Source organism: Scyliorhinus canicula, chromosome 3 (genome assembly GCF_902713615.1).
Source record: "Scyliorhinus canicula chromosome 3, sScyCan1.1, whole genome shotgun sequence".
Lineage (NCBI taxonomy): Eukaryota > Metazoa > Chordata > Chondrichthyes > Carcharhiniformes > Scyliorhinidae > Scyliorhinus > Scyliorhinus canicula.
This window is the reverse complement of record NC_052148.1, coordinates 177,426,583-177,451,906: the sequence shown is the minus strand read 5'-3', so window position 1 is coordinate 177,451,906 and position 25,324 is coordinate 177,426,583. Positions and strand designations below refer to the sequence as shown.

The window sequence follows — 25,324 nt, the reverse complement described above, 5'->3', positions numbered from 1 at the left end:
CTGCTGAGCCCTGGTCTGATGGAGGCACACTTGTCCCCGCCCATAGTAATCTTTCTCATCTTCAAAACTCCTAAGGGCAAGAGAATCCCCAAAGGAATGTTTTGCAGTGAGGACTGTTTACATTCACAGACCAACTTGCCTGACTAACAGCAAAAAAAAGCTTTGAAAAGGCAACAAAAACTGGCTTAAAAGTTTGACAAATTAAACTTCAAATAATGTGCAATAACATGAGATATTACAGGTTAGGAACTTAAATTCTTGGACAGGATTCTCCGATAATCGGCGCGATGGCCGGGACCCGGCGCCAAAAACATGCGGATCACTCTGGCGTCGGGGCCCCCCCCAAACGGTGCAAATTCTCCAGGCCCGGAATGGGATAGTAACGGCATGACGCCATTTGCGACGGCACCATCCGCTGCGGACGCACGGCGCCATTGACGCCAGGCGGCATCACAGCACAAAAGACGCCCCCCCCCCGGACATCCAACAGGGGATGACGGCTGGCCTGTGGCGGCTGCAGACGCAGGTGGAGGAGTCCACCCGCATCCAGGAGCTGGGAGTGGTGCCGGTCATGCGTGCCACCCAGGCTGAAACTGTACGGGTGGCATCCGCGATGGGGGCAATGGGTGTGCTGGTGTCAGTCACGGGGAGCAGTATGCAAGGCCTGAGGCTTTCCGTGCAGGCACGTCTGTGGCCCAGGACATGGTTACCCTCTCACAGGAAGCCATGAGCCAGAGACAGCGGCAGATGCAGAGGCGCTGAATGCCATGGCCCTGTCTCAGCAGGCCATGGCCCAGTCTCAGCAGGCCATCACTGAGGGCATTGGCGCCATTGCCCAGGTGCTGTCCGGCATCATCCCGACACAGACAGGGATGGCCAACTCCTTGAGCTCCATGGCTGCAAACTAGCAGACCCATGTCGATACCAGGGTAGCCTCCAGGACTGGCAGCGCCAGATGTCGGGGGGGCATTGGATGGCCCCCCCCCCGACCCATGTAGAGGCCCGGGGGCCATCGGGCACCCCGAAGGAGGAGGAGATGCTGAGGCCAGGAACCTAAAATGCATTTTTAGCAGGCCAAAGCACACCCCTGGTCGCTGCATGGGCATCGTTGTAGCTGTTCTCCGCGTAAGTCTGTGGCCTCCGTATAGGCATCTTCAGCCACGACCGCAACGGGTAACCCCAGTGGCCCAGCAACCAGCCACTCAGCCAGGGTTGGCGTCCCTCGAACATGCCGGGGATGTAAGACTGCGCCAATACGTATGGGTCGTGTACACTTCCCGGGTACCGGCGCAGACGTGCAGGATCATCATGCGGTGGCCGCAGACCATCTGAATGTTCATGGAATAGGTCCCCCTCCTATCCACTGTTATCTGCAGGTTGCCGCATGGCGGCATGCATCCCATCGATCGCCCCCGAACCATGGGGTACCCGGTCACGGCAGCGAAGCTCGCTGCTCGGGCACCCTGGATGGCCCGGCCCGTAGGGAATTGGATGTAGTGGTCTGCAATGGCATATGGGGCGTCTGTCACTGCACGGATGCACTGGTGTACCGATGCCTGCGAGATGCCGGACATATCCCCACTCAGCGCCTGGAATGACCCAGTGGCATAAAAGTGCAAGGCCACCATAACCTTGATGGACACGGGGAGAGGTTGTCCTCCCCCAGTGCCCCACGGTGCCAATGTGCCATCAGGTGGCAGATGTGTGCCATGGTTCCCCGGCTCATCTGGAGTCGCCTCCTGCATGCCCGGTCCGTGAGGTCCTGGTATGACGAGCGGAGCCGGTATACACGGGGCCTCCTCGGGCGTTTCCGTCACCGTGGCGCAACCACCTCCTCCTCCTCCTGTCGGGTGGGCAGTCCTGCAGCATGGGCAGCTGCCACCTGCCCCTCTGAGGCACGCTCCTCTACGGCAGCCTGCGCCACCTCCCTGGCACGCTCCTCCTCGTCCTTCACCAGGGCAACATGTAGACGTGCAGCTGCCGCCATGGCGGCCAACATCGCTGGCTGATCAGCAAACATAACGGCCTGCAAAGGGGGGGGGGGGGGGACGACATGCCATCAGTGCCCATACCACCCCCCACCGCAGCCAGGTACCATGGGCTGCATGGGTGCGACTGTTGGAGGCTGGCACCTGGCCAGGCGGACAACCTCCCTCGTCCTCTTCCCCCCTCCCCGGCACTCACCCTCTCCCCTCACTCCGGCACTCGTCCCCCCTCCCCGGCACTCGCCCTCTCTACTCCCCCCCCCCATCCTCCCCCCTCTCCCCCCCTCCTCCCCCCTCTCCCCACACAGACCATCAGCACTGTTTGACGCCATTATATAAGGTGGTTTAATTTACGCCAGCGTGATCCGTGGTCGGAGAATCCCGCCCCTTAAAATCTGAGATCCTTTTCAAATTCTACATGTTTTATAAAATCATTTTTGCACAGGAGGAGCTGGTTCCCAAATCAATGGGAATACAGTCATGGGGAGGGCTATCCAAATTTGCTTAGTATCTTGGTCCTTTAACAAAGTGACTGCATTTAGCAGCCTCAGTTCTGTCAAAAAATATCAGCAGCACCATTCCAGCAAACAAATCCAGTGCTTAGTGTTCCATGCCCCTCTCATCCAGCCATTTGTGCAAGAGAATGTGAAAAATCTCCCAGTGCATCAGTCATCATGCGCTGACTTCTAAACTTTCCACCCTCGCACAGCGGGGCAGACTGATAGTGCTTTGTGAACACAGAGGTTTGTGCAACGGTTTTGGCATGAGCTCTTTAGCTCAGCCATCTCATTCGCACCTGGCTTCCGGGTTTCTCGATCAATTATAGTGGACGAGTGTGATGACGACCCACAACTGGCTGTTGCAGCTTCACTATTTAAAGAAACCCTGAGAGGGTCAGAATTGAAGCATTCAGAGCCAGACACTTGACCAATGGAGGGTCAACAAAGGAAGGTTGCACTACAGTTCTCAGACGCAAACCAACGCTGATTTTTTTTCATTCATCACTCTTGTGCTCATGTGGCTTCAGTTATGTCTTTCTTGTGCGTCAGTGGTAGAACTTCTGTCATTAGTCACATCCTTAGAAGTTGGCCTTGGTCTCCATGGAGTCATCCAGTGACTTTGCGGGGAGGTATGAGAAGACATGCTCCCGTAGGTTTAAGATTGCTTCATTGGCTACATGCTTTGAGCCAAGTCCATTGTGCACTATTTTAACTAGGAAAACCCCTGCTCTTAGAGAGATTCTCTGCACTAGGTCTTGATTGTCTATTCAAACCATCTAACCCTTACTCAGTAAGACTAGTCTTAAAGTGGCAATCACCACAAGGTGCAAGCAGAGACTTGACTGATCCAGGATTAAGACACCATGGCAACTTCCTGGGTATCTGGCATACATCAGCTGAACATCCATGGAATGGAATTCCTTTTGCTTGCTGAATCCTTTTGGTTGATTTGAAGGTGCCTTGATTCTCTGTACCTGCGGGAATCCAGTCAGATGAGAAAATCCAAGGCTCTCTTATTCTGATTGGCTTCATCAGTAGAAAAGTGGACATAATCCTGAATTAGAAATGGGGCTCTTGAGGGGAGCACTTACCTCATTCCCATTCAAAGCTGAAGGATGATGACCTGCCAGTGGAAAACTACCCCGCCTCCACCTCTGAACTCCTCTTGTCACCAATAATTGACCGCTTATGGGCCTCAAGGGCGGCAAAGATAGACCACCCTAGGTCTCACCTGTCCTGTAAAGTTGTGGGTGATAGGTGGGTGATGGGAAGGCTAGTCGGGGAATTTTACCCTCCGCATAATCAAATCTACCAGAGAGGAACCATAAATTTTAGCCCTATGTTGGGAGTATTAGCTCCTGCGAGCTAGAGCTTTGTGCTCATCCTCTCCATCCAGTGGAACGGATGGAGAAGTCAAATGTTATTCATGTTGCTCCTTTTGTCCTTCATTGCTCTAATGTAAGCTGCATAAGAGGATCTCATGCTGCTGAGAAAGTTGGGAAGTGCAGATCAAAGGCTTTCAACTCCAAGCTGCCAGAATTGACCTTCAAAATACAGAAACTCACCTCCAAAGCAGTGAAAGCACACCTTGGATCAAATCCTGCGAGCATATACATTTCAGGCAGACAAAGAAGCAGTTGTCAGTGTTTCATTAGTTTCCACAGTCCTCTATCCTAGTTTGACCCAGTGAGTTTCAGATACCCCAGTGAACTTATACACTGAGAGTTAAAGACAGAACCTAGAGTTAAAATTATTTTTCTTTCTTAAATTTAGAGTACCCAATTATTATTTTTGCCAATTTTAAGGGGCAATTTAGCATGCCCAATCCACTGACCCTGCACATCTTTTTGGGTTGTGGGGGTGAGACCCGCGAAGACACGGGGAGAATGTGCAAACTCCACATGGACAGTGACCCGGGGCCAGGATCGAACCCGGGTCCTCGGCGTTGTGAGACAGCAGTGCTAACCACTGTGCCACCGTGCTGCCCTTAGAGTTAAAATTCTAATCAATTGCCTTTTATCACATTTCAATGTCAGACCTGCCTGTCCCAGAGAGGTTTCCAACGCGCTAACAAAGTGCTTGAGTTAAATGTGTTATTCAGTGGGTTGCTGCTGGTTTCCTGAAACACAGGCATTTTTGCTCTTTTACCCTGCTTTATGTACAGCCATCCACCTGGCTAGCAAGGTTAAAATTTCCCCACTTGTGGAGAAATTATCTTACTTGCTCTCTCAAAACCCCTCAGAATTTTTCATGCTTTCAACAGGAGTTTCTCTTCTCCTTCTCTGCCCTAAGTAGAACAATCCCAGCTTTTCCAATCTCTCCAGACAACTCAACCCTGGTATTATTCTGATAAACTTCCTGTCCAAGGCCTTGACATCATCCCTAAAGTATAGTGTCCACAATTGTACATAATATTTCAATATGGCCATTGCGAGAAGAAACGTGTCAGTGAATACAACATTACTGTATTACATTGCTGATGTTGGAAATCTGAAACACAAACAGAAAATACTGCAAGGATTATAAGTAGGCCGGGCAGCATCCGTGGAGACATTTTAAAGATGTTTCTTCGACAGAATTTTGTCTTGTTTAACTTGTTTACCTGCTCGTTTTTGATTTGTTACCCACCAAAACCTGCCATCACAGGCACATCTCCTTCCTTGGCAACAGTCTCCAGCGTTGTTTTCACTCCTGCCTTCCACCTGTTCAAAGATCTTTACCTTTGTTATTCTCTCTTCTTCCTTTCCTTTGCTCTGTAGCTATGTAATTAATAACTATTATATCTGTAATAGTTCCAGTCCTTACAAAAGATCACCAGTGTTTATTAGCTCAGTTTCTCTCCCCACATACTGCCTGACTGTTGAGTATTTCCACTATTGTTTCTTGCAGATTTTTAGGTTATGCAGTAATTTGTTTTGATAATGTTTTGTTAGGTAAACATACGGGGCTGGTTTAGCACAGTGGCCTAAACAGATGGCTTGTAATGCAGAACAAGGCCAACAGCGTGTCATAATATCCACTCATGTATATAATGAGGTGCAGACAGGTAGTGATTGACACACAGGATGACCAGTGAGCACACAGCACAGTGCAGCCAATCACCAGACAGGACACTACCACTATAAAGCCAGAGGGCACTAGGTTTCCTGCTCTCTGGACCCAGCCACTGAGACAGTGAGAGTCCACGAGCTAGCAAGTGCAAACACCATGCAGTAGCTAGTAAATCTGGTCAGGCTACTACTAGGTCTCCAGTCAGTTCAGTATAGTGTCGACCCACAGCTGAATATTTATCAGTTCTATCGTTGAATAAAACAGTGTTGGATCTTCTCCAGTGTTAGACGTCTGTTACTAGCTTCCCTGCATCGAGTGCAGTCCACATCGAACCAACCTGCCGAACACATCACAGCGCAGGTTCAATTCCCGTACTGGCCTCCCCGAACAGACGCCGGAATGTGGCGACTAGGGGTATTTCACAGTAACTTCATTGAAGCCTACTTGTGACAATAAGCGATTATTATCAAGGAAAGTGACTGAAGGAAGATAAATTAAGTTAATCAGCCATCCTGTGATTGAATTTTACAACAGGTTTGAGAGGCTGAATACCCCATTTTCTCTCTATCTCCCTTTTTTAATAGCGAGGTTATATTAGTTACCCTCCAATCTGTTGGAACTGTTCTTACTGCATATTTTTGTAAAGTTTGGTGACATAGTGAAGTTTTGATTTCTAGCATTTTTGATTTAACTATGCAGCTTTGTTAAATTTGGTATCAACACATCAAATACATGTCTGAAGTCTTGCATCAGAAATGAAAGTACATCTTGATAACTTACTGAATCATCTCGCTGCACCCCCCTCCCCCACGCCCTGTTCCAATGCTTAATTTTAGTTCGATTATTTAAAATACCTGAATTTCATTGGTCATAAAAAAAAAATCACAATGGAACACTGTTCCTGAGGAGAAGAGTACAACAGTAGTCCAGTATTACTTCTTGGATTTCTGCCTGTTCCAGTCAGTTTTCCAGACAAGATTACATGGTAGTGGAAAAAAAATTTGCACACCCTTGTGAACTTTCGAATCTAGGGATTGGGGACAAATTGTATTCTAATTTCACTTTTGTTCTGAAATTTTCGTTAATTTGATTTCTTTAGGGACCTGGCACAAATGAAAGTACGCTCATTGAAATTCTTGCCACAAGAAGCAATCAACAACTAAAAGAAATAAAGGAAGCTTACCATTCAGGTACATGTATCTACACAGAGGGAGTCTTGCACAATGTTTAATGATCACAAATAAGCGGTGCCCTCTGAAACACTTGGCCAAATTTTGTGTTCGGAAATGAATTTTGAGTTGTTGGTTTAATTTACGCTAATTGGAAAATGTGCTGGAATAATTAGTGGCACATATATTTTTTAATATTGTTTGACAAAATTTTGGAAGTAATCAGTGCAGATGGCTTAAAAGGTCAACTGTGAACAGACTAATCAATCTGAAAATGGTATTAAAATGTGTATTAGTCATTTGTGGAGCTCCAACAGGATTTATTTACAGGTTAACAGATAAAATGCAGAGCTCTACCCTGCCCTAAACGTATGTAGGAACAGGAGCAAGCTATCTAGCCCCTTCCTCCTGTTCAGCGGCAATTATTAAATGAAGTCATGGCTGATCTGTGACCAAACTTCATTTATCTCCCTTTTCCCATATCCCTTGGGCAGGCGCAACGAGGGCACGCGCAGTTGCACCGCGCCAACGAGGACATGCGCAGTGGCACCGGCACCAACGCGCGCTCGTATGCACAGTGGCCTCCTTCAACGTGCCGGCCCCGACGCAACATGGCGCAGGACTACAGGGGCTGGCACGTAGGAAATAAGTCCCCCGGCCAGAGAGGCCGGCCCACTGATTAGTGGGCCCTGATCGTAGGCCAGGCCACATCAGAGCTCCCCCCCCCCTCCCCCCGGGGTCGGACCCGCTCTCCCCCCCCCTCTCCACGCTACCAGACCCTTATACGCCGAGGTCCCGCCGGCCCGGAGCAGGTTAGAACGGCGCTGGTGGGACTCGGCTATTTTCTTACGGCCGCTCGGCCCATCCGTGCCGGAGCATCAGCGAGCCGGCCACATAGAGCAGCGACCGACGTCGCACCAACCACGACGGCGCCAATGGCACCGATTCTCCGCTCTGCAGAGAATCGTGTGCCGACGTCAGGGCGGCGTGGCCCCTTTGCGGGGATTCTCCAGGCCGGCCCAGGGCTTGGAGAATTCCGCCCATGATTTCTGCTTATCTACTCTGTTGATTCCCCTTAATAGCTTATGAACTTCAATCTAATCACTCCTAGTTTTCAAATAATGGGGAATCCAACCCGTACTGGGTGAGTGGCGGGTCAGTGGCAAGGCACAGTGCAAGGGGCAATGCCAGGATAGTGCCGGGTTGTTCCAGGGTGAAATCCTTTGCTTTCTCTGCACTACCACAACCTTTAAAATTGGCAACACTATACTCGAGTGTCTAAGCTACTGGCAGGGTGGGCAAATCGGAGGCTGCCCTGCCAGAATGGTGACATTTCCTTGTTGTTTAATGGTTAGTGTGATATGTGGAATGTTACATAGTTGATTTTCAAATCTTTGTTACTGTTGACTGTTTATTAAACAAAATATTCTCAACTCACAAGTGCCTTCTTGAAGGCACAGGTGCCATGTCTCAGTGGACGATTCGTGCACTGCATGTCCAGCAACCTTGGATGCCTGAACAGTGAGTCTGAACTCTGAAAGCATCAGCACCATGGAGGCAGCTGCCAACAATCAAACACGAAAGAGCAGGGCTTCACCATTGAGGATCCTTTGCGGCCAAAGAATAAGTGTGTGGATGAGCGCAGCACAGGTGACCACAGCCTCCCTAATGTTACCGGCAGAGGTCTGGAGTCTCATGTTCCGGATGTGGCCGGGGAGAGTGTGTAGATTGAGGTTTGCTGGGTGGCACTCTGAGAGAAGATGGGACAGCTGCGGTAAGGGCGGGAGAGGTTTGAGGGATTTAAGGGTCCTGGGATGGAATCCCTAATGGATTGTCAATTTCTCCTTCGAGAATTCCTTCCAGATAAAACTATGTTTGCTGGTGTGAATCCTACGGAGGCTGTTCTTGCTGTGCTTGTTGCAGGCAAGGTGGGCAGACACTGTAGAAGCCAGAAGCGACAATGCAGGCTTGAGCCACCATCCCATGTGCAGGGGGCTACCGTGCACCCTGAAGACCTGCCTGTCCATCAGGCTGAGGAGGGAGCCAGAAGGGGAGGCCAGCGACAGCCCAAGGTGTACAGGCACCATTGCGCATTCCATGAGCTGACTCAGAAGTGTCACAGAATATGCCACAGAAGGGTGGCACGGTGGCACAATGGTTAGCACTGCTGCCTCACAGCGTCAGGGACCTGGGTTTAATTAGGGGCTGGTTTAGCACACTGGGCTAAATAGCTGGTTGGAAAAGCAGAACAATGCCAGCAGCGCAGGTTCAATTCCCGTACCAGCCTCCCCGAACAGGCGCTGGAATGTGGCGATTAGGGGCTTTCCACAGTAACTTCATTGAAGCCTACTTGTGACAACAAGCGATTAATATTATTATTACTTCCAGCCTCGGGTGACCGTCTGCGTGGAGTTTGCACGTTCTCCCCTTGTCTGTGTGGGTTTCCTCCGGGTTATCCGGTTTCCTCCCACAGTCCAAAGCTGTGCAGGTTAGCTGGGTTAGCCATGCTAAATTACCCCATTTTGTCCAAAAAATGTTAGGTGGGGCTACTAGGTCAGGGTATGGGCAGGGTAGGGACGGGCGTAGGTAGGTTACACTTTCCAAGGGTCGGTGCAGACTCGATGGGCCAAACGGCCTCCTTCTGCAGTGTAGAGATTCTAAGACTCTGTCTGAACAGAGACAGTACGGCACCTGAACCACAATCCTGCAGACATGGCAACCCATTGCAAAGGAGTACACCCACTCCCATGGCCGTAAAGATTTCCGCAGCCCTCAACCTCTATGCCATTGTGTAATTCCAGGACTTGAGTGGGGGCCTGTGTAGCATGGTGAGACAGTGGTTAGCATTGCTGCCTCACAGCACCACAAACCGGTGTTCAATTCCGGCCTTGGGTGACTATCTGTATGGTGTTTGCACTTTCTTCCCCGTGTCTGTATGGGTTTCCTCCGGGTGCTCCGGTTCCTCCCACAGTCCAAAGATGTGCGGGTTAGGTAGATTGGCCATGCTAAATTGCTCCTTACTGTCCAATACGTTAAGTGGGGATATTGAGTTATTGGGATATGGGTCCAGGTAGAGTGCTCTTTGCAAGGGTCGGTACAGACTTAATGGGTCGAATGGCCTTCTTCTGCACTGTAGGGATCTATGATATCCCAATCTTCCTTCCACAGGTGCATCCGGGAGGTGACCCAAATTATATCACCTTTAACCAGGACCAGGCCCACCAAGATGCCCGGTTTGCAGGATTTCCCACCATCGCCGGGATGCCCCAGGTCCAGGGGGTGATCGATAGCATGCATGTCCAGTCCAGGAGGGGCTGGACGACGAGCCTCCAGAGGAGGCAGAGGATGGAGGACAGGCCACAGTCAGGGTCTGACATGCGAGGAGGACCAGGGAGGCGTTCATCAGCTCACCACCCCCCCCTTAATACCACCCCTTCCCCAACTACCCTCTTGTTCCGTGCCCCCCCCCCCCCCATCCAAAATTCTGTGTAACATCACCCCAGGGTGATGGGCCTGTGTCAGCACTGTCAGGGGAGAGTGATGATAACTCGCTGTGAGGTAAGCTCTGGGGATCCTCAGTTTCTGCTAAAGTCTGACTCCCATCCTCTGAACTGAGTGTCCCGGCCAACTTACCAATGTCACTGGCATCACCATGCCACCCTATTCTGCTGCTGCCCTTGAGATGCGCTGGTGTCAGGAGGGGGTGATTCAGAAGAGCTGGAGATTGCCACAGTCTACTTGGTGGCAAAGGCAGGGTTGGCTTGCAATGCTTCCTCCACTCTGACGATGCCCGTAGGGCCCTGGAGGACTCCATGGAGCGGAAAGGCAGCTAGAGTGAGCTCCAGAACTTCGTGGAGGTTCCCCATTACCTGCACTATGGTATCGACAACCTCAATGTATGGGGCATCATCTGTAGTGCCTCGGCATGTCCACCTGCATCTGGGACACATCGATCAAGACTGGGACATGATGTTGAGGCTGTAAACCATGGTTGTCACAGACTGAGCCATACCTTGGACACCATCTCTCAAGACACTGGCGTCATGCTCCAGATTTTCCACTACCATCAGTGTTGGCCTCAGTGCCACACATTGTTGCCACCATCTCCTGCGCTCGAAGCCTTTGGGACACCTCTAATTGGCCTTGCAGTCAGTGGAATGTTGCTGAAACCACCTCCTGAATCTCATGACTGTGTTCTATCATCTGTATCAGCTCTGGGAGAGCCTTGTCCAGAGGCTTGGCATCTGACTGGGACTCAGCTGTGTTCTGAGATCCAGCAGACCTCTGACTGCTGACCCCCTTGGATGTTGTTGCCTCCATCGGATGTGTATCAGCAACTGTGCAGTGCTCACCAGATTGTGTCCCAAAACCCTGTCCACTGATGTCACCCACCGAGCTGTGTGTCTGCACAGAAGGGACGGGTGATAGTTGTGGCGCCTTGTTGGTGCTTTCCTCTGAGATGTTATTTTGAATGGTGGTGGTGGGGGTACGACTCCGGATGGCCTGGCCTCACCAGATGGTGGTTCTGCGAGACCATGGCCAAGTGGTCAGTGAGAGGGAAGTATAATTCTATCTGACATGAACAACTCACTTCAGACAGGTCATCTGGGTGAAGGGGCAGTGGGTCCTCACCTCTCTAGTGTAGGCTACCCTTGCTGTCGGTGTCTGCTTTCTCCTCGGGCAACCCCACGATTTCCAGCACCCGTTCCTCATACGGGATGAGGACTCTAATCTCTGGGATTCCTCCCCTCATCTTTCTGGCCCTTTCCCGTCTTTTCTGGGCTACCTTATCCTGTGGGGACAAAGAGAGGGCATATGCTTGATCATAGAATTTCATAGGATTTACAGTGCAGAAGGAGGCCATTCAACCCATTGAGTCTGCACCGGCCCCTGGAAAGAGCACCCTCCACCCTATCCCCGTAACCCCACCCAACCTTTTTTGGACATTAAGGACAATTTAGCCAATCCACCTTACCTGCACATCTTTGGACTGTGGGAGGAAACCAGAGCACCCGGAAGAAACCCACGCACACACAGGGAGAACGTGCAGACTCCACACAGACAGTGACCCAAGCCAGGAATGGAACCTGGGTGTTTGGATCTGTGAAGCAACTGTGCTAACCACTGTGTTATCGTGCTGCCCAAATGGGTTAGAGGAGTCTATAGCAGGAGACGTGTGTGGGAACAGCACCTGGACATGAAGGGTTGTGCTGGTAGGTGTCAGGGGGTTATGAGATACATATTTGAAGACTGGATGTGGGAGGGTGTGAGGTGTCAGGCAGTGGCCTGGGGGGAGGGCGGGGCGGTTTGGGAATTTGAGGGGTGGCAGGTGGAACTGATGCCAGGAGAGAGGTTGTATTTTACCCTTGCTGCTCTTTGGAGATTGTTGATCTTCTTTCGACATTGGACGGCAGTCCTCCTTGTCATGCTGCCTGCACTGACAGCCGCTGCCACTGCCTCCCAGGCGCTATTGCTCAGCTGCTGCTAGTCCTCCAACTCTCTCGGGAGGAACAGGGTGGACCGCCTCTTATCCACAGCGTCGAGAAAGCTTGTGAGGTCGCCATCCCAAAACGCCATCCCGCTCTTCCTGCTTGTGTGTTGGCTGGGAATGAATGTTGCGGGAGCTTTTAAAAGCAGCTCCACCTTGTTAATGGCAAGCACCTGAGGCACGAGTCATGCAAAGCAGACGGCCAGGCAGCCAGTAATGTCGAGAATCAGATGGGGGCTCATTGCCATTGAATACGGGCAATGATCTTGCCAAAGCGGCAGTCGTGAAACGCCCCGCCAAATGCACTCAAAACTGAACTTTAACTTTGGTCCACTGAATCGTGCTGGTTATGTGCACAATTAGTGGTTTGGGTCTGGAATGCTCTGCTTAGCAGTGAGGTGGAGGCAGGTTCAATCAAGACATTCAAGAGGGCATTGGATGATTATTTGAATAGAAACAATGTGCAAGGATCTGGGGAAAAGGCCAGGGAGTGGCATTAAGCCATGATGCTTGCTTGAAGAACCAGTGCACACACACTTGGCCAGAGGCCTCATTCTGCACCATAACAATTCTGAGAGTGTTAAAAACACCATCAGGCTACACTTTACTCAAATAGGCAACAAAGCTGAATTTCTGCCCTAGATATGTCTACGTTGATATATTGTATGTTCACATTTGGATGTGACTTAGAGTTATACTGTTATTTGCACATTGCTACCCAGCTATATCTGTGGAACAAAAATAACTCAATAACTGTTTTCTTCATCCTCCCTCGATCTACAGTCTTGGCTGGCCTATCTCCTCTGATCTACAATAAATCTTCCACATCTAGAAGAATCTCAATTTCTGTCTCTGTCCTAAATGTCTTATTCCTTTTAGCAACTTTTTAACAGCCCAAATCCATCCAAACTTTGCAGATTTGCTGTTCTCATTCCTAAGCAGATACATTATACATGACCGGATAGGATATAAGAAGCCTGTTATCTGATCATTTATCTTTCCCCTACTCAAAGGGCAGCAGAAGTCTCAAATTCTCTGCTCCCAAAAGGCTGGAAATGCCAAGATAACTGAAATCAATACATTTTTGTTTGGTAAGGGCATGGTGCCGAGGGAGACAAGTGGATTTGAGGTGCAAATCAGGTATCCATTACAATGGCGGAAAAGGCTTGAGAGGCTACTGTTTTGATATTTCTACTTCCAGGCCTTAATTATGATGTGGAGATGCCGGCGTTGGACTGGGGTGAGCACAGTAAGAAGTCTTACAACACCAGGTTAAAGTCCAACAGGTTTGATGGTGGGGGGTGAATGTCCAACCAGGCCAGATGATGGGGGGTGAAAGTAATGCAACATCAGATTCACCCCCCCCCCCTCCCCACCCCACCATCTGGCCTTGGCTTGCGAAATCCAACCAACTGTCCTGGCGTGAGACAATTCACACCTCTTTAACCTGGGGTTACCCCTCTCTCTGGCTCTGTAAAGACTTAATTACCTGCAAATGCTCGCATTCAAAGTATTGTCTTGCATCTTTGACTTTATCTATATAATGTTTTCTGGAACCCACCTCTCCATTCACCTGAGGGAGGAGCAGTGCTCTGAAAGCTACTGTTTGAAACAAACCTGTTGGACTTTAACCTGATGTTGTAAGACTTCTTACAGTCCTTAATTATTCATCTTTTAACTGAGACTCCTTTTAGCTTTTTTCTTCTGTTCCTATTAAACTTAAAATATGTCAACCTTCTCTTTCCCCTTTTATTTTCTGTATTAAAGCCATGAGAATCTCCATTCTAACTTCTTTCTGAGTACCTCTAACTGTGGACCGTATTACCTCTCTCGGTCTCTGCACACTGTAATCTCCAAATTTTTAACTCCAAAGATGGCATCACTTGTCACTATTTTATGATATACTTAGTCCTGTACTTTTTTCAACCTTGGTGGTGTCTTACACTTGATGCTTTCACTTGGGTGAGCACAAAAATCAAGCAGGAGAAAGATATTCAATAAGATAATTATTAGAGGAGGCAGTGGCATAGCGTCATTTTTGCTGGACTATTAACTAGAGATCCAGAGTCTTGCTCTGGGGACCAAGGTTCGAATCCCACCATAGCAGATGGTGAAATTTGAATTGAGTGAAACAATCTGGAATTAAAAGTCCAAAGATGACCATGAAACCATTGTCGATTGTCATAAAAACCCATCTGGTTCATTAATGTCCTTTAGGGAAGGAAATTTGTCGTCCTTACCTGGTCTGGCCTATATGTGACTCCAGACCCAGAGCAATGTGGTTGACTCTTAAATGCCCTCAGGGATGGACAATAAATGCTGGCCCAGCCAACGACACTCACATTCCATGAACGAATGAAAAAAAAAGATCATGGGCAGAATTATATGCTCATCACGATCGGTTCCGAGGCAGGGGGGAGGGTAAAACTGAATGGATGGGATTCCCCCTGGTACTCGCCCACCCAAACCCAGATGCAATTTCATAGTTGAGCAGGCAGGGCCTAGTGGCCTTTTAGTGGCCATTTCCCCCCCCCAGGACATTGGAGCTCTGGGACCCACTCCACCCCCTCCCCGGTATACCCCCAGCACCACAATTGTCCCCCCTCCAGATCACCCTGGGTACCCCTTATCCTCTTGCCCCCACAACCCCGGGATTTATCTTTTCAAAGGTTCCAGGACTTAGTCCCAGGCAGTGCTGCAGTGCCACTTCTGGCCACCGCAACACTGTTCCAGGTTTGGTTGAAGAGCTGCAACCAATCTGACAGGCCGACAGCTCTCACAGGCTGGGACAAGTCCTGTCCACTGCCACTCAAAACGAAAGTGAGCATTAAATAGCTATGGGAGTTTGAGAGTCGGAGGCCGTGCATCAGGTGCCGATTGCTCGCCATCCTTAAAATTCTACCCCATGAGTGATTTGATTGTCACCTCAATCCCACTTTCCTGTCTGCTCCCCCAATATCCCTCCATCCCCTTGTTGATCAAAAAGCTATCTAACATAGCCTTGAATCTTTTCCATGACTGCTGTTCGCTGAGGAAGAAAGTTCCACAGGCTAATGACCCTCTGCGAGAAATATTTTCTCCTCACCTCAGTCTTAAATGGGAGAGCCTTAATTTTCAAACTGTGTTCCTTAGTTTTAGAAGCAACAGGAAACATTGGATGCAATTTTCTGGAAAAAGTTTGTGTGTGGTAGCGAGTGGGAATTGCCACGAGCTTCCCGGCACTCAGCCTAGTGAGGTTGACAATGTAATTCAACATTAATTGGTCCACTTAATGAGGCCTCAGGGGCTTCTTGCCACAAATGAAGGCTCGCCAACTAATTCGCTGGGACTGCGCTCACCAGCCCCACACCACCCCACCCCTTCCCCCTCGCTAACAAGCATCACTTAAGCTGCACTTGTTCAGCCAACACCAGCCAGCTCACAACAATGGTGCCCAGGAGACCAACACAATGGGGACACTGACCTGGGGAGGGTCCTAGACGCGGTGGAGGCCAGAGGGATATCCTGTTCCCCCGAGGGTCAGCGAGCTTGAGGTACAAGACAGCCAGTACTGCCTGAGATGAGGTGGCGGCAGCTGTCAGCTCGAGGAGTATGACCAGGAGGACTGGCCAGCAGTGCAGGAAGAAGGTCAACAACCTACACCAGGCGGCACGAGTGAGTAGACACGAACGACTCTTCCCTCGACCCCCCTCCCCCTCAACCCCAGCTTCACACCTCCTTGCCCACCACTGATTTTTTAAAAAATAAATTTAGATTACCCAATTATTTTTTCCAATTAAGGGGAAATTTAGCGTGGCCAATCCACCTACTCTGCACATTTTTGGGTTGTGGGGGCGAAACCCACGCAGACACGGGGAGAATATGCAAACTCCACATGGACAGTGACCCAGAGCCAGGATCGAACCTGGGACCTCAGCGCCGTGAGGCGGTTGTGCTAACCACTAGGCCACCGTGCTGCCCTGCCCACCACTGATAACCACGCGTGTGGCTAATGATGCCCCTTCTGTGTCTCTTCAGGAAAAGCTCTCCCATAATCATCAGGAGAGGGCCCAGACCAGTGACCAGATATAAGAATCCACACCTCCTTCGAGGAGCGGGCCCTGGCATTGACCGGTCGAGGATAGAATGGTCAGCCAGGCGGAGGCTGGCGGACGCCGCAGAGGTGAGGAACCAGTGGGCTCCACCTGGAAAACCTGTCAAATGTGAGTTGTTACTGCCTTACTGACTGGCCCACCCCTCCCACTGACCACATGTCCATTCTCCCGCAGGTCCTCCTGTCGATGGAGCCAGCCCTTCCTGGGCGGCACTCTCTTCTGACTTTGAGGATGCAACCATGGTCGCCGCACAGCTGTCAGCCCCACCCCACACCAGTGCAGATACACACATCTCATGATAATGGACAGGCTTCGGGTGCACAATTTGGTGAACACTACACCGCTGATGGAGGTGGAGACAGGAACCCCCAGGCGAGACAGCAGTCGGAGGTCTGCTGGATCCCAGGACCCAGCTGGGTCCCAGGCTGATGCTGAGCCTGTGGAATTGATGGAGCTGATAAGGATCAACCGGGGCGTTCAGAGGGCGATGTCAGTGTCACTCCAGCAGATCCATAGCTGATTGGAGGAGTCCCAGAGGCTAGGGGCGCAGAAGATGTAACCGGCAATGTGTGGCACCGAGGCCAAATCTGCTCAGCTGGCGACCACAGTGGAGAGCCTGGGCACGACGACGGCACCATTAGTGAAGGTGTCCAAGGCGTAGCGCAGTTGGTGATAGCTATGACTGAGGGTCTCAGCAGAATGTCCGACTCGCTGGGGGCTGTCACCCAGTATCAGGCCGACCTTGGTGAGGTTCTGTGGGACATGTCCCGCTTGAGATGAGAATGGCCGAGGTGCTGCAGAGCTTGTCCCAGGCGCAGGTGGGCATGACTGAGGCACTGAAGAGCCTGGCCCAGTCACTGAGGAGCATCGCTGAGGGCGTCAACATGGTGCGAACCATGGGAAACTGCCAGCACTGGCAGAACCAGATGATGCAGGGGCAGTTGGGGCTCGAACCAGCTGCCCCTTCATCCCAAGGTGAACCCCAGGGCCCTATGGGCAGGAGGAGGGGGGCACTGGGTGCCAAGCCAGACCCATCCCATGGAGTGGCGAAGGTATCCACCAGCTCGCCAGAGTTCCACCCTCTAATGAGGCCGTGTCTTGCAGTCAGCACACGGGACAGGCCGGCATGGCTGCGCATGTGCCGCCAACAAGTGAGCCGGGGCATCGAAGGCCACGGGACAAGGTAAGCAGCTGGCTGCCTCCATCCCTGATGTGCATCCTAGGAAAATGTAATGGTAGAGCTCGGAGGACCAAGTATGTCGAGGATCTCTGAGGTCACTGGGAGAGGGGGGGATGGGGTAGGGGGGTAGTTAGGGGGTGCGAGTGGGAGTTGGGGGCTGGGGAGACAACACGATTGGGAGTGGGATTTGTACTGCACGTTAAACACCTTTTCGCAAAACCATTATGATGCCTCTGTCACTTCCTTCTGCAATGCGGGATGACCCCAGGACCCCTTGCCCATTTCCCCAGCGCACCCCCCCCCCCCCCCCCCGGCATGGCGGCCAACCCCTGCGGAGGGTTCCCCTTAAACACTGGGGTATCAAGCCCAGCTCCTCAGCCTCTTTGCCTGTGATTAAGATAGCCACTCACCTCCTCGGCTCCCCACAGAAGCCCTTCCGCCAGTTTCATGTTTTTCAAAAGGAATACGAATCGGTGCCAGCGTGAGCTCTTGCTGGGGAGACTGCTGAATGACAGGAGGCCGTTGGATATGGGGTCATTCTCGTTAATTGTATAAAATGGGGCTTAAGTGGTGGTAATTAATATCTCATCACGCGACGGCGCAATCTCGATTTCGCCTGCGGGAGCGGGCCAATTGGTTCGCAAATTAGTTGGCGTCTGGTATACATGTCGCTTTTGGCTTCTCCCGCTATTCACCGGCCTTGTTACACTTGAGCGAGAGCGTAATGAGGCCGGAGAACCGCCCATTGTCTCAGCATCCACCCTTAAGTCCGCTCAGGATCAAATTAGCTTCAATACGTCATCCCTCATTCTTCTAAACTCCAGTAGGTACAGGTTACATCTGCTCAGACTTGCCCTATCAGGTGACCCCTTCACCCAGGAAACAGTTGAAAGAACCTTCTCTGAACTGCTTCTAAAGCAATTATATCCTTTTTTAACTAAGGAGACGGAAACAGTGCGCAGTACGTTAGATGCAGTTTAATTACAGCTGTTGCAACATTTCTATTCTTTTATATTCCATTCCCCTTACAATAAACTTCAGCATTCCATTTGCTTTACTAATCACTTGTTGTACCTGCATATTATCTTTTTGTGATTCATGTTCCTGGACACTTAGATCCCTCTGTACCATAGAGTTTTATAGTCTTTCTCTAGTCCAATAATAAGCTGCTTTTCGATTCTTCCTGCCAAAGTACATTAGTTCATCTGTCAAATTTCTGACCATTCACTTACCCTATCTAAATCCCTTTGTACGCTCTTTAAGTCCTCTTGACAACTTGCTTTTTTACCTATCTTTGTGTCATCAGTAAATTTAGCTAGAGTACATTCAGTGCTTTCACCCCAGTCATTTATATAGATTGTAAATAGTTTAGGCGCCATCACTATTCCCTACGGCACTACACTAGATGCAACTTGTCAACCTGAAACTGACCCATTTATCCCTTATCTCTGCTTTCTGTGAGCTAGCCAGTTCTTTTTTAGTATTAATATATTACCTCCAACACCAAAAGCTCTTATTTAGTGACTTAACTTTCAAAAGGTACCATCACATGCAATTCCCTCTTCTTAAAAGGAGTGCATATTGTTTAGGAGACCCATCTAGTTGTGTTAATTATTAATGTTTAAAAGGTAAGCATTTTGATATCTAAATCTATTAGATATATCACTTTAATTTATTGTTCGCCTTGATCCAGTGATCTCATAATTTCTAGATGTACTGGCTCCTTCATTAGTACCAAAGTTCAATTTAAAATATTTTTCTGTATTTCTTGGGAGCAAAATATTCACATTTTTCTTCATAATTATTTTCTTTTAGAATTTAAGAAGGACTTGCCAAAGGATATTGCTGCAGAAACATCGGGGGATTTTAAAAGGGCTTTACTCATCTTGCTGGAGGTATCTCATCAAATAATTCTTTCTTTATATTTCAATTCATCTTGCCCCATTATCCCCAGTATGGAATGTATTTTTACTTTTAAGTATGTCATGTGCATTTTATTGAAAATGGACAATCTACAAGTACAATGTGGATGACTTTGAAACAAATTAATTATAGTTATGCAGCACTTTAGCTTATCCTCAGGATGCTCAAAGTACTTTACAAATGTGGATTACTTTGAAGTGCAGTCACTGTTATGCTACCTTTGGGGCATCACACAGCCATGCTTTGTTATCTTAAAGGCTAACCCAGTTTTTAATAGCGTGATATTGTACTGTGCCATGGGCTAGGAAACCTATGGGGCTGGATTCTCCAAAAATGGGGCTACATTCCCACACCGGCGTAAAAACACTGGTGTTCAACTCCAGAGTTTCCTGAAAAAATAAAGAGCAATTCACTTACCTTCAGGGGGCTGGCAGGGACCCAGAGTGATTCACGCAGCTTTGGCTGCGGATACAGGCCCCCTCACTTCTGTTTCCAAGTCCGCTCATGTGCATGGTGGCGGCCTCTAGCGGGCGCGCCGAACGCGATGGCGGACCTGGACCAACAAACAAGGTCCCACCGATCTGCCCCGCGCCGCTCCATCTGACCCACCCAATCGCCGCCCTGTCAGCCATAAGGCCCCCCCTGTGCTTGATCCCCCACCTCTCACCAGGGCGGCCACAAATTCAGTCCGCAGCCGCCGCGCGAGAGTCCTGACTGGCCAGACGTGGTTAGATGGTTAGAACCACACCGTCAGGAACTCAGCCGGTCGGGAGCAGTGTATCGCTGGGAGGGCCTCTGCCAATGCCCCCCCCCCCCCCCCCCCCCCCCCCCCGTCCCCCAGCCATGCCGTGTATTTTGCGCACGAGCGATTCTCTGGGAACTGGAGAATTGTGGGAACGGCGCCAGGCCTGATTCGGGCATAAACGTCGGTTCTCCGCCCCCCCCCGCCAAACGCGATTTCGGCATGGGGCTACAGAGAATCCTGCCCATGGTCACAACCCAGGCTTGTTCTAGCACTTTGAATTTTCTAGATAATTAATTCCTCAAGCAAAAATATATAAATCCTAGAAAAAATACAGGCAGTGCATCAGCATCTCAAAACAATGCAGCATTTTTTTTGGGGGGGTTAGTACCTTGATCAGAATTGAAAGGGAACCATTTTATAGGACTGAGCTACAGAATAAAAGAGTTAATACAGTACTTGCATTAAGATGGCATAATGAGGAAATCGGTATGAGTCTAATCAGCATTGATATGTGACCAGTCGTAAGTATTCTGTTAACTTTTAATTATTTTGTTTACTACTAGGCTAGGAGGGATGAAAACTGTCAGATTGTGGATGAAAGACTTTTTAAGAGTGATGCCCAGGTATGTGTTTTTTTACTGATTTGGTGATGGGTAATTATTATGATGCAGCTGGAATGCTCCCTGGAGCCATAATTACACAAGTTGCATCAGTACATTCTCCAAAATGAACGCACAGGCAATGGAGCTTCACAGGAGTCAGTTTTGAAATGTGGTTAGAGCCTCTACAGCACACAAACTGACCTTTTTTTGCAGATGTTTTTGCTGTATATGATATTGCAAACAAGAGATCAAACCATGGAAAAATAGCACTCAAAGTTAACAGCGAAACAAAAGGAAATGTTACTTTTTTTCATTTAATAGAATTGGGAACTTACGTGATTCTACCAATAAATAATAAGATATAGATGCAACATTCCCCCAGCAGTGTGGTTCATACAGGCCCATATCTCTCCTCAACTTGGATGCTAAGGTGCTGGCAAAAATCCTGGCCACCAGGATAGAGGACTGTGTGCCAGGGGTTGTACACGAGGACCAGACAGGTTTTGTGAAGGGAAGGCAGCTGAACACGAATGTGCGGAGATTGTTGAATGTCATCATGATGCCGGCGATTGAGGGAGAGGCAAAGATAGTGGTGGCGCTGGATGCGGAGAAGGCCTTCGATAGAGTGGAATGGGGGTACCTATGGGAGGTGTTGGGGAGGTTTGGATTTGGTGAAGGGTTCATTAGATGGGCAAGGCTGCGTGGCCACGAATAGGAGGAGGTCGGAGTACTTCCGGCTTTACCGAGGGACCAGGCAGGGTTGCCCCCTGTCCCCCTTGTTGTTTGCACTGGCAATCGAGCCGCTGGCGATGGCGTTGAGAGATTCAGAGAGGTGGAGAGGCCGGGTGCGAGGTGGAGAGGAACATAGGGTGTCGTTGTATGCCGACGACCTGTTACTGTATGTGGCGGACCCGGTGGGAGGGATGCCAGGAGTGATGGAGTTGCTAGCCGAGTTTGGGACCTTTTCAGGTTATAAATTAAACTTAGGCAAGAGCGAGGTGTTTGTGGTGCACCCTGGAGACCAGGAGGAAGGAATTGGTAGGCTCCCGCTTAGGCGGCCAGGGGAGAGCTTTAGGTACCTGGGGGTGCAGGTGGCCAGGGACTGGGGGACTCTTCACAAGCATAACTTCACCAGACTGGTAGATCAGATGGAGGAGGAGTTCAGGAGGTGGGACATGCTGCCATTGTCGTTGGCGGGGAGGGTACAGTCCGTCAAAATGACGGTGCTTCCGAGGTTCTTGTTCCTTTTTCAGTGCCTGCCCATATTTATCCCCAGGGCCTTCTTTAGGAGAGTGACCAGCAGTATTCTGAGCTTTGTGTGGGCACACGGGACTCCGAGAGTGAGGAGGGTGTTCCTGGAGTGAGGAAGGGATAGAGGCAGGCTGGCACTGCCCAACCTTCTGGGGTACTACTGGGCAGCCAATGTGTCAATGGTGCGTAAATGGGTGATGGAGGGGGGAGGAGCGGCGTGGAAAAGAATGGAGATGGCGTCATGTAGAGGTACGAGCCTGGGTGCCATGGTAACGGCACCGTTGCCGCTCTCCCCTAAGAGGTTTACCACGAGCCCGGTGGTGGCGGCGACCCTAAGAATCTGGGGACAGTGGAGACGGCATCGGGGGGAAACAGAGGGCTTGATGGAGGCTCCACTGAGTGGCAATCATCGGTTCATCCCGGATCCCGGGGAACACGGATGGGGGATTCAGGGGGTGGCAAAGGGCGGGCATCAGCAAATTGAGGGACCTGTTTATTGGCGGGAGGTTTGCGGGCCTTGGGGAACTGGAAGATAAATTTGGCCTTCCCCACGGGAACATGTTCAGATACCTGCAGGTAAAGGCGTTTGCTAGGCGACAGGTAGAGGGATTCCCTTTGCTGCCCTCGCAGGGGACGATGGACTGACTGCTTTCGGGGGTGTGGATAGGAGAGGGGAAGGTGTCTGACATCTATGAGGTAATGCAGGAGGTGGAGGATTCGTCAGTGGAGGAGCTGAAGGCTAAATGGGAGGAGGAACTCGGGGAGCAGATAGAGGACGGGACTTGGGCGGAGGCCTTGGAGAGAGTCAACTCTTCCTCCTCATGTGCGAGGCTTAGTCTCATCCAATTTAAGGTGCTGCACCGGGCCCACATGTCCGGGACTAGGATGAGTAGGTTCTTTCGGGGTGAGGACAGGTGCACCAGATGTTCGGGGAGTCCAGCAAACCACGCCCATATGTTCTGGGCATGCCCAGCACTGGAAGAATTCTGGAAGGGGGTGGCGGGGACGGTGTCCAGGGTGGTTGGATCCAGGGTCAAACCAGGGTGGGGACTCGCGATTTTTGGAGTTGCGGTAGAGCCGGGAGTGCAGGAGGTGAAGAGGCCGGTGTCCTGGCCTTTGCGTCCCTAGTAGCCCGTCGAAGGATTCTGTTACAATGGAAGGATGCAAGGCCCCCAAGCGTGGAGACCTGGATCAGTGACATGGCGGGATTTATAAAATTGGAAAAGGTCAAATTTGCCCTGAGAGGATCAATACAAGGGTTCTATAAACGATGGCAGCCTTTTCTGGACTTCCTGGCTCAGAGATAGGTAACTGGGTCAATAGCAGCAGCAACCCGGGGGGGGGGGGGGGGGTGCATTATTGTAGTGTTTATTCTGTAACTTTATAGTGTGTTTATTTGCGTTGTTATTAAAATGCTGGGTTGTTCATGGGGATGGGGCGAATGTATATGATTTGTTAATATTATTGTTATTTTCGGTATTTTACTAAGGTGCGTCAATGTTATATAAAATCAAAATTTTCCAATAAAAATTATTTTTTAAAAAATGATATAGATGCAACATTTATCAAATCCTGATTTCTAATTTGGTCATAAACTGGGTCATAAACCATTGGCCACAGTCTTCAAAGAAATTGCAATGAACATGAAACCAATTTCTATAAAAACACCAATATCTCAGACCAAGAACATTTACCTAGGGTCATTTATTATTGAAAGCAGACCATCAGATTGACTCTTAAAATTTAGTTTCAACTTTAGCTCTTTAAATTCAGTTAATATTGAAATTTAAAAATTCAAAAAAAGTGTATTTTTCAAAAATCCCAACAGTTGATTTTGAAATCTCCCTTTAAATATGTCCTTCTAATACAAAACTTATTTAACAACAATCTCAATAACTGTCCTGCTTTTGTATTGCTATTGTTGAATATCTCAAAGAAGAATAAGATAAGAGCAGAATGGCGGCACAGTGGTTAGCACTGCTGCCTCACAGCTCCAGGGACCCGGGTTCAATTCTAACCTCGGGTGACTGTCTGTGCGGAGTCTGCACGTTCCCCTGTGTTTGCGTGGGTTTCCTCTGGGTTCTCCGGTTTCCTCCCAGGGAGCACCCACAGTCCAAAGATGCACAGGTTAGTTGGATTGGCTATGCTAAATTGCCCTTAGTGTCCAAAAAAGGTGAGGTGGAGTTACGGGGATATGGTGAGGTATGGGCTGAGGTAGGGTACTCTTTCCGAGGGCCGTGCAGTCTCTATGGGCCGAAGGCCTCCTTCTACACAGTAAATTCTATTATTCTATACACCAGTTGCTAAGTTCCATAATATATGTAACCTGTTTAGATACATGTTGGCAATAAATAAATAAAATAAAAAAATAAATAAATAACAAAATACATTTTTTTTTAAATTTCCGTAATATGTGAATACACCTGCTGTTGCACTTATTGCATGCTACCATGGTCAGAATGATAGCACAGTGGGTAGCACTGTTGCTTCACCGTGCCAGGGTCCCAGGTTTGATTCCCGGCTTGGGTCACTCACATTTTCCCTATGTCTGCGTGGGTTTCCTCCGGGTGCTCCGGTTTCCACCCACAAGTCCCGAAAAACGTGCTGTCAGGTGAATTGGACATTCGGAATTCGCCCTCTGTGCCCCCGAACAGGCTCCGGAATGTGGCGACTAGGGGCTTTTCACCGTAACTCCTTTGCAGTGTTAATGTAAGCCTATTTGTGACAATAAAGATTACTTTACTTTGCTTTATTGATCTTCCAGGAAACCATAAATTTTCTCACTTCAGATGTATAGGGCGGGATTCTCCCAGCCCTGTGCTGGGCTGGAGAATCCCCGCGAACAGGCCACACGGCCCGGATGCCGGCACGTGATTTCCGCAGTGCAGAGAATCGGCGCCATTGGTGCCGGCGTGGAAGGCCGAGTGGCCGTAGGAAAAGAGCAGAATCCAGCCGGCGCCGTTCCTACCTGGTCCGGGCCGGCAGGACTTCAGTGTGTGAGGGTCGGGTGCCGGTCTGTGTGTGTGTGTGTGGGGGGGGAGGGGGGTGGGGGGGGGGGGGGGGGGGGCGGTGGGGGGGTCCGACCCCGGGGTGGGCCTCAGATTTGGCCTGGTCCGCGATCGGGACCCACCGCGGGCCGGCCTCTGTGGCTGGGGGCCTCCTTTCCTACTACCCTGTAGTCATGCGCCATGTTGCGTCGGGGCCGGCATGTTGAAGGAGGCCACTGCACATGTCCTCGTTGGCGCCGGCGCAACTACACATGCGCGGATCCCATGGCGCACAGTTCACGCCGGGATCTGCAGCTGGAGCGGCGAAAACTGCTCCAGCGCCATTCTG

The 25,324-nt window shown here is 50.0% G+C and overlaps 1 protein-coding gene across 2 annotated transcripts in view; it reads left to right on the top strand.

Annotated features, from left to right (window-relative positions):
• LOC119963145 (annexin A3-like) overlaps window positions 1–25,324 on the top strand; it is a 103,231-nt gene that overhangs the window by 35,526 nt on the left and 42,381 nt on the right. For both annotated transcript variants that reach the window (XM_038791811.1, XM_038791810.1), the window contains 3 exons: window positions 6,636–6,726; window positions 19,283–19,362; window positions 20,699–20,758. In XM_038791811.1, the coding sequence (XP_038647739.1) occupies window positions 6,636–6,726; window positions 19,283–19,362; window positions 20,699–20,758 (231 nt within the window). The remainder of the gene's footprint in view (window positions 1–6,635; window positions 6,727–19,282; window positions 19,363–20,698; window positions 20,759–25,324) is intronic.